This window comes from Monodon monoceros, unplaced genomic scaffold (assembly GCF_005190385.1).
Source record: "Monodon monoceros isolate NGI ecotype Baffin Bay Population unplaced genomic scaffold, NGI_Narwhal_1 Super_Scaffold_21, whole genome shotgun sequence".
NCBI classification, from domain to species: Eukaryota; Metazoa; Chordata; class Mammalia; order Artiodactyla; family Monodontidae; genus Monodon; species Monodon monoceros.
The window spans coordinates 3461931-3471423 of NW_021703778.1; the positions used below are offsets into that span (position 1 = coordinate 3461931).

A 9493-nucleotide genomic window follows, 5' to 3' on the forward strand; every position below is an offset into this window, starting at 1 on the left:
ATGCAAGTTATTCTAATAATAGACTGAAAATGAATCTCAAGAAAGATTATAAGGGAGTAACAAATTTTAAGTCTACATCACTAAAATAACCATCCCTTTTGTTCTAGTACGAAGAGGCAGTAGAGTTGGCTCAACAACGGCTTTCGCACTAGAGCTTACATTACATACAGTAGAAGCTTTCTGTATACACTGAACTGTAATCTGGTTCTTGGAGTTAAATGAATTTTGCTATTAAAATCTCTAGGACTCTTACCTACACAGGTTAACCTCAATGCTAGTATATTGGGTTGGCCAAAAAGTTCGTTCGGGTTTTCCCACAAGTGCTTATGAAAAACCCAAAGGAACTTTTTTGGCCAACCCAATATTTTCAAGCATTCTTCAATAGACAGACTCCAAAATTTCATTCCTTTAATATGCCCCCTACATTCAACCACATCACATCCTTACAAACAGAAATCAGAAGTACTTGTCTGACTGACTGACTGAGATAATTTAGAAAGGAATTTAGGACTGAAAGCATACAAACACAGAGAAATACGCCTCAGGAGAGTTCATCCTGTTTTCACTACCTAAAAATGCAGGAAACATTAATTATGTCAAAGGAGCAGTCTGGTGGTAAAATAACAGAGTCCCCAGCGACCAATATTTTAGCTTTAGGGTGTTGCCACCACCCTCAGGTTTTAACATTAGTATGTCTGCTGTTCTACAAATTCGTACTAATTTCCTATTCTATCCCCAAAATGAAGTCACAATGTAAAGATGTAACTCACAAGGAAATTCAAAACTTCATGGCTTTCCCAATCTCACGTTTGCATCAAAATCCATTCCCTGGGGCTTCCCTGGTGGCGCAGTGGTTGAGAGTCCGCCTGCCGATGCAGGGGACACGGGTTCGTGCCCCGGTCCGGGAAGATCCCACATGCTGCGGAGCGGCTGGGCCCGTGAGCCATGGCCGCTGAGCCTGCGCGTCCGGAGCCTGTGCTCCGCAACGGGAGAGGCCACAGCAGTGAGAGGCCCGTGTACCGCAAAAAAAAAAAAATCCATTCCCTATTTGAAACAGAGAACATGACTTCTCAGAAGCACTTGTGCAAATAGCACTTAGGGAAACAGGAGGAGCAGGGTTCCAATCTTCCCTGGGATGGGAAAGTTAGTTAAACGTCTTTACCGTTAAACCTCCTAGAGACTGAAGACAAACAATAACGGATATGTGACTTTAAAAAGAGATTATGAAAAAAAACCTGTCACCTACTAGGCCCAAATGTATCATGGAACACATCGTTATGCCACATGTCAGTCAGTCCATTGTGCAAAAATCAAAAAACTTCAAAACCAAACCCCACTCCGGGACAAACTGATATGACATACAATAAACCAGTCATCACCAAGGTATGAGATTCAGCTGAGGAGAAAATACAGAATAAAGAGCTTGGCAAAGTTCGCAGCAGATTTTCTCAGAAGGTCCTACCTTGTCATTGGTGTCCAGCACAATGGTGCTATGTCTCCACTTTGTTAGCACTATTGGTTCTTGCAGCCGCCTGTCCAGACTCCTACTTTTAATAATTTCTCTTTGCTGCTGAGATGAGGCATTATACTAAAGAAAACAAATTATACCTCATAAATAATAGAAACAAAAGTGGAATCTAAACATGCTGGCTCCAAGTGACACATGGTGTTAGGCAAAATTCACCATGTGACACTAACCTGAGTTTTCTCATCTTTGACCAGCACTGTGACACAATCAAGAAGATCACAGATTTGGGTACTGGAGAGACCAAGTTAATGTTATCTTTGGCAAAACACTTAATCTCCACAAGGCTAAGTTTCATCAACTATAAAACAGATATAATGGAAATAGAGTTCTAAGGATTAAACAGTATAAAAAGTGCCAGATGTAGCCCTGATAGGTTCTCAATAAATATTAGTAGTTATAATTTATAAAATGAGGTCACTGGACAAATTAATTTTTTAAGGTTCCTTCTACTTCGAAAATCCACATGAATTCAATTTGTGGTTTAGGTTTTTTTAAAGATGTTTTCATATACAACAGTATTCTCACATTTAAAGGAGTTTTTGTTTTTACTTTTACTTTCCATATATAGGCCAAACACACTATTATTTGTTTCTCTGAAGTGGTAAAACATAACCGAGTCAAAAGGCAGAGATGGTACTCCTTCCAAACACCAATCCTGAACATATCAGTTGTGTACAAAGGATAAGTAAGAACTACCAACTGAAAATGAAATATAAAATTAAGAACACATTATCAGTAAGGTATTAGGTCTTGTGAGTATCTGAAAGGTCAAGTAGACCACCAGGCATAAACATTTGAGAAATGTGAGGTTTAAGAGTTATGCTGTTTTATACAGGCAGTTTTAATAAATTATAAATAATAAATTATAATAAAATTACAAAAGAAAATTCATCTGCTTTTTAAGGGATACATCCTTCTCCTGAAACCAAAGGATACCTAATATCTACTTCTCTAAAAAGCCCAGTAAATCTTAAATTTTAATGACTCGTAATTTCAGTGAAATGTTTTATTATATGTTATACTACTAAATCTCAGTAATATATTATTTATATTGTTTTTAAAATTTAAAAACCTTCCAACATCTTTCTCCATAATATGCCATTTCTTCACTTTCCAAAATGAGTCCAGACAGGTCCCCCAAACTGTTTCCAAAGCTGTTACTTCGTTTTTTACGTTAAAAACTTGCCAAAGCCAGGCAAGCACATACGGGTGTATGTTTTTCATTCACTGCTGCTTAACAAACCGCCATCTTAAAATCTGTCACAGAAGTTAACAAAGGGATCACTTCTAGAATGAACAAAGACGAAGCTTAAAGGCTTCCCCCCCAAAAATGCTGCGCCGTAAATCACTAAGTGAAGAGAGACCGAGTTATTAAGCAGAGCTCCTTCCAGACAATCATCATTAGCAATAATTAAAATGTGTAGTTGCGTGTAAGCTTGTGTATGAACTTTAATGGATACCTACCCTAGCTGTTGAGCTTTATAACTACAGTTGTTTAGAAATCCTTTCCAAGGGGCAAGAAAAATAATGTAAAATTAAACTGGGTAATATTCACAATTTAAAAGGTGCTGGTAATTTTATTAGGCAACAGTATGTTGATAAAAGCAAATAAAGCACCAATAAAATGTCATATAAAATCTAGTGTAGACAGAAGACAAAAATAAAGTGTCACATAATCAGAGAAAAGAAAAATAAGATGACACCACAGCTAAAATACACACACACACACACACACACGTCTAGTTAAACAAGATGGCTAAAACAACATTTTAGAAATCTTTTTAGAACACCTTTTTTCTTTTAAGAATTTTAATTGCAATTTTATTTGAATTATTTCAAACATACAAAAGAACAGTGACTATAATAAAAACCCACCACAAGCTTCAGCATATCTAACATAAAACAGGTACCTATTTTTTTTAAAGAAAAAAAACACTAGAGTCCTCTGAAGACATCTTCCAGATTCCATTCCTCTCCCTCCCTCCCTGACAGTACCATATAGTTCGGTGCTCACCATTCTCACGCACTTTACACTTTAGTACATATGTATGTATCTGTAAATACACCTGTAAGCTTTTAGATTTTATAAAAGTGGAATATCACATGCATCAATCTTCGACTTGCTTTTTCACTCAACATGTTTTTATTAAAACAAAAAAACCTGCATCCATATTGGTGAGTATGCAGCTCTAACTCATTTGTGTTTCACTTCTATGTAACACTACATTATATGCAGATACCACGATTTAACCATTCTGTTGTAAATGGACATGTCCGAGGTGGTAGTACTAATTACACTTCTACCAGCAGAACATAATACTTTGGACTGCCCTACTTGGTACTGTTGAACTTATATGCATCTGTGTATAAAAAATAAATGTATGCACACGTGCACAAATTTTTAAAATTCTATTAGAAGAGTGCAATGTTATCTCTTTTGCATTCTCTGATTACTTATAAATTTGAACATCTTTTCATATACTTATTTCATGAATCTCCTCTTCTCTGTACTGCTTAGTCATATACTTTGCCTATTTTTGACTGGGTTCTCTCTCTCACTAGTGTGTACAGAAAGAACCAAGAGGCTCTTTATATATTTAGGCTTCTAAGGCTTCGTAAGCTATGTGAGTTGAATGTAGCTTTTTCAGACTTTTCCGAGTCTGAAGCTCATCTCTTGCCTTTTGTGTATGGTATCTTTTGTATCAAAAGGTGTTCTGTTGAATTTTATGTAGTTGTATCTGTCCATCTTTCCCTTTATAATTTTTCCTTATATAGTCTTGTTTAAGAAATCCTTCCCATTCTGAAGTCAAAGATATTCTCTGACATATTCTTTAGCTATTAAAGTTTTGCTTATTATGTTGACAACTGTCATCTACCTGGAATTAATTACTAGGTGTGAAGTCAAGATCTATGTTTATTTCACTTCTTCATGTGAATAACCAATAATCTTCCCAACATTTATTGCACAGCCCACGCTTTATCTGTTAATTTGTGATGCCGCATCTGAGATTCCTATTCTGTTCTGCTGCTCTATTTCTCTACAGATGTGCCCACAACTTAATCACTACAGCAGGAACCCCATCCCTACCCCCAGATTCTCCCTACTCAGGAACATTTTGGTTCTTCATAGACCTTTGTTTGCAAATAAAATTTACCATCAGTTCAAGACAAAAAAAAGGTAGGGACGGCGACAGGAAATGGAAATACAGTGAACTTACCGATCAATGGGGACATTTATAAAATTAAGTGTCCCAACCCAAGGTCATAATGGTGTACTGCACCATTTCAGGTCAACTTTTATGTCCCTCAATTCTGCTCTGAAATTTTCTCCATTAAGATCTTACAAACCAAACCTTCTGCAGGCGTATTCTTAGTTATGACTCTTCTTAGTGTTGCTGCTGCTTCTAATGTAAAAAAGATCTTTATTCCTATCACATTTTCAAATTGATTTTTTATTAGAGACATGGGTGCTTTTTAGGTTGATTTTAATATCATCACTCTTCAGTTTGCCGAATCTCCTGATTTTCTAATAATCAAAAGAACAGCTGAATCTTTCAATTCATTTTATTTTATTTTATTGTTGAATAGAAACACTGATGGGAAAGTTACAGTCTAGGTCCTAACTCTATTGGCAAAGCTTCTGTAATCGCACCATGAAGTATGAGATTTACTGTTGATTATATGATAAATAACCTTTAGCATGATGTAATATATCATTACATGCGAAGTGATCTTTTTGTAGAAACATATAGTTGGGTCATGGTTTTTTGTCATTTCTGAGAATCTTTTAACAGCTGTGTTTAAACCATTTACACTTAATGTAATTATTTATATGTTAGGATTTAAGTCTATTTTATTTGTTTTCTGTTCTGTTTATCATTCCTGTTTCTCCTTTCTGGCCTTCCTGTGGACTACCCTGAGGAGTTTTTACTATTATAGTTTAATTTACCTGTAGTTTCTTGAGTCTATCTCTTGTTACAGTTTTTTAGTGCTTGCTCTAGGGATTACAATGTACATACTTAATTTCTCTCAGTCTACCAATATCAGCATTTTACTATTTCAAGTGAAATGTGGAAACCTTACCAACAATTACATCATAGTACTCTCCCCTCTCTATGATATAGTTGTTTTAAATATCATCTCCGCCTACAATGAGTACTTCTTCAGAAATGTTATAATTTTTGCTTTAAAGGTCAAACATAATTTTTAAAACTCAGGACAAAACTCTCCTCAGATATTCATGCTTCCCATTGTACTTTCTTCATTCATAATGTTCCAAGTTATCTTCATTTATCATTTCTCTTCTGTTTTAAGGACTTCCTATAGCAATTCTTTGAGAACAAGACTGCTAGTAATATATCTCTTAGTTTACTTTCATCTGAAAATGTCTTCATTTCACCTTCATTCCTGAAGGATATTTTTGCTGGATGTACAATGATGGGTTGACAGGTTTTTTTTTTCAGCATTTGTAAAATGTTACACCACTTCCTTCTGGCTTCATGGTTTCTGATAAGACATCCATGCCATTCAAATCATTATTACCCTACAGGTACTATGTTGTTTCATTGAGCTGCTTTCAAGATTTTTTTTTGGAGGAGGAAAAAGGGAATTCTTTAATTTTCAGAAATTTGATTACAATGCATCTGGATGTGGATTTCTTTGAGTTTATCCTGTTTAGTACTTATTCAGCTTCTTGAACCTGTTGATCTGTCTTTTGCACATTTGGGTGTTTTCAAACATTGTTTCTGCATATATTTTTCAGCCTCACACTCTTTCTCCACTTCTTCTGGAATTCTGATGAAATGAATGTTAGATCTTCTGTATTTTCCCACAGATCTCTGAGGCTCTGTTCATTTTCTTAAAATGTATTTACTCCTTCTGGGTCCAGGAGGCTAGCCTGGTGCATGCCTCTCATGGCAGTGGCAGAAGTGGAAGAGCAAGCCCTGGCACACAAGCCCATTTCAATACCATGTTTGTGACACATTTGCTCACGTCCCACCAGTGGAAGCAAGTCATATGACTAGACTGGATTCAGTCATGATGGTAACAGCAGGACAATACGCCCCATCCACAGTGGGAGGCCACTACAAAGGTACACAGCAGACAGCACTGATACAGGAGTGGGTTAGGAATGGGTCCAATGCTGCGATCTGAACAGCAGGACAATATGCCCCATTCACAGCGGGAGGCCACTACAAAGGTACACAGCAGACAGCACTGATACAGGAGTGGGTAAGGAATGGGTCCAATGCTGCAGTCTGACACCACAGGTAATCTGGTTGTCTACCCTTTGATGGCTTTTAAGATCGTCTCCTCTACTGAACTTCCATAGATCCAGTAAAATCTGTCAACACGTGTATTTATTTTTCTCTCTTCTGGTCTGTATTGAGGGCATATTTTCCCGTTAAAAATGCATGCCTGGGGCTTCCCTGGTGGCGCAGTGGTTGAGAGTCCGCCTGCCAATGCAGGGGACACGGGTTTGTGCCCCGGTCTGGGAGGATCGCACATGCTGCAGAGCGGCTGGGCCCGTGAGCCACGGCCGCTGGGTCTGCGCGTCCGGAGCCTGTGCTCCGCAACGAGAGAGGCCACAACGGTGAGAGGCCCACGTGCCGCAAAAAAAAAAAAAAATGATAGAAAATAAAAAGTGCATGCCTTCCTTTAGTTTTAGAAAATTCCCAGAAATTATATTTTCCAATACTATTTCTCTACCATTTCCTCCATTTTCTTCTTCTAGAATTCCTGATATATGAATGTAGGAAACTTCCCACCCATCTTCCATTTCTCCTAACTATGCTTTAATATTCATTACCTTCCTGTCCCTCTGTCTATAGTTTACACTATCCACTGCACTTTATATTTCAATGATTTTTTTTCTATATCCACGTATCTTTATACTAATAATATTTTTCTTTAAACTGACTTACTCCGGGACAAAGAAAACTAAAGTCTATCTGGTAATTGACACTACAGATATGTCTGCTACTTACACTTGCCTTCTAAAACATTAAAATAACGTACCAATTAAAGTTTAAATGTTTGCTCAGATTTCACTTAAAATTATCTGAATACTAGTAGTGATAAGTATATGACCACTATGAAACCTACTGCTTTAGATAAACTCAGCCCTGGTGCACTCTAAAGAGAGAGAGCCAATGAGGCCCTAGATCTCATTGCCACAAGCTGACTGACTCAATTACAACACACATCTACATACAAGAATAAACTTGAATACTGAGTTGCTTTTCTTTCTTTAAAAAAAAATATAAGACCAACTTCATGTAGAAGACGCAATATATTCAAGGAAACTACTGGCATTATTGGCACTGAAGGGGACACTGTATCCAGGAACAATGAAAAACTGATTTCAAGTTAAACCAAAAGAATTTTTAAATAGGGATTATCAGTATTATATAGCTATAAGATAATGCACATCTTAGGAAAATTTAGCCAAAGGATTCTCGATGAATTCTGAAAAAACTAGTCTTGCTGCTTTTTAGAAGTTGAATAAAAATTTAAAAGTGAATCTGCTGTAACCATTTTCAGATATTATTTTATCTACTATTTCTAAACAGAAATCCAGTGTTAATGTTTATTACCTTTGGCAACTCCCATTCTGACCGAGATCCATCTGCACTGTAGTAATATTGTCTACCTTGATCGTCAACATGCTTGAGCCACTATAAAGACAAAACAGGTGTTATATTTTAAATGTACATAAAATTGAGTTTAAGCCTATACAACCAGAGATATTAGATGACATTCTCATGAATTTTATTCTACTTGCTCAAGATCATTGCAAAAGAAATATAACAAAACCTATACTAATAGACTTGCATTTTAAGTTTGGTAAAAATAAGTAAACTAGGGACTTCACTGGCGGTGCAGTGGTTAGGAGTCCGCCTGCCAATGCAGGGGACACGGGTTCAAGCCCTGGTCCAGGAAGATCCCACATGCTGTGGAGCAACTAAGCCTGCACACCACAACTTACTGAGTCTGAGCTCTAGAGCCCACGTGCCACAACTACTGAGCCCATGTGTCACAGCTACTGAAGCCCGCACGCCTAGAGCCCAGGCTCCGCAACGAGAGAAGCCACCGCAATGAGAAGCCTGCGCACCGCAGCACAGAGGAGTCCCCGCTCGCCACTACTAGAGAGAGCCCGCACACAGCAACGAAGACCCAATGTAGCCAAAAATAATTAATTAATTTTTTTAAAAAAGTATATCTCCATTTATTCCCAAGGGTCTTATTCTTTAAACTAGCACAACACAACATTACCTTCTCTGATGATAAACACGTAAAATTTCAAAATGCATCCTCAAGCTGGTTGATGAATCATAAAATACTAGACTCATGGTTTTTGTTTTATGTAACTTGTTATAAAAGAAAAAGGAGTGTAGGAAGTGAGGTGGTATGTCATAACAGCATGTTGAGAAAACTATTCCCCAAGAAAAACACAAAGAAAGATGTTTACTGAAGAAGTGTAAGCAGACTTCTTCTCTTCAAAGGGTCTGTCTTAAACAGGTTGACACCACAAACATTCCTGTAACTGGAAGCAGTTTAAAACCATGAATAAGTAGTTACACTGAGTTTTCATATTGTCAGTTGACATGATTACAGAATTACAAGAAAATATTTTCATGAGTTTTAAAAATACTAAAAAAGCTTCAGTACATAATGATTTTATGAGAGGAATCTGCCAAGAAAACTAGATGAGAGAAAAAGAAAGTACCTTTTCATTAGTACAGTCACTGGTATACAAGGTATGCCCACGTTCATCCAACTCTTCTGACCAACCCCTTGGAGGAGAACCACACTGACTATCTGACTGGCTGTAACAAACGCTGTGGTAGTTTTCTTCTGATGAAAGAAGCTATAAATAGTCAGAAACATAAGGATTTTTCTTCTTTGAACATATATATGTGTGTGTGTGTGTGTGTGTGTGTGTGTGTGTGTGTGTGTGTGTGT

General features: G+C 37.1%; 1 protein-coding gene across 7 annotated transcripts in view; it reads right to left on the reverse strand.

Moving 5' to 3' along the window:
- The window catches only part of ARHGAP12 (Rho GTPase activating protein 12), a 93855-nt gene that overhangs the window by 32391 nt on the left and 51971 nt on the right, over positions 1-9493 (reverse strand). For 3 of the 7 annotated variants that reach the window (XM_029237228.1, XM_029237224.1, XM_029237223.1), the window contains 2 exons: positions 8125-8205; positions 1463-1588 (listed from right to left, as the gene is read on the reverse strand). In XM_029237228.1, the coding sequence (XP_029093061.1) occupies positions 1463-1588; positions 8125-8205 (207 nt within the window). Of the gene's footprint in view, positions 1-1462; positions 1589-8124; positions 8206-9257; positions 9399-9493 lie in introns of all 7 variants that reach the window. The other 4 variants (XM_029237226.1, XM_029237225.1, XM_029237227.1 and 1 more) reach the window with 2 other exon arrangements.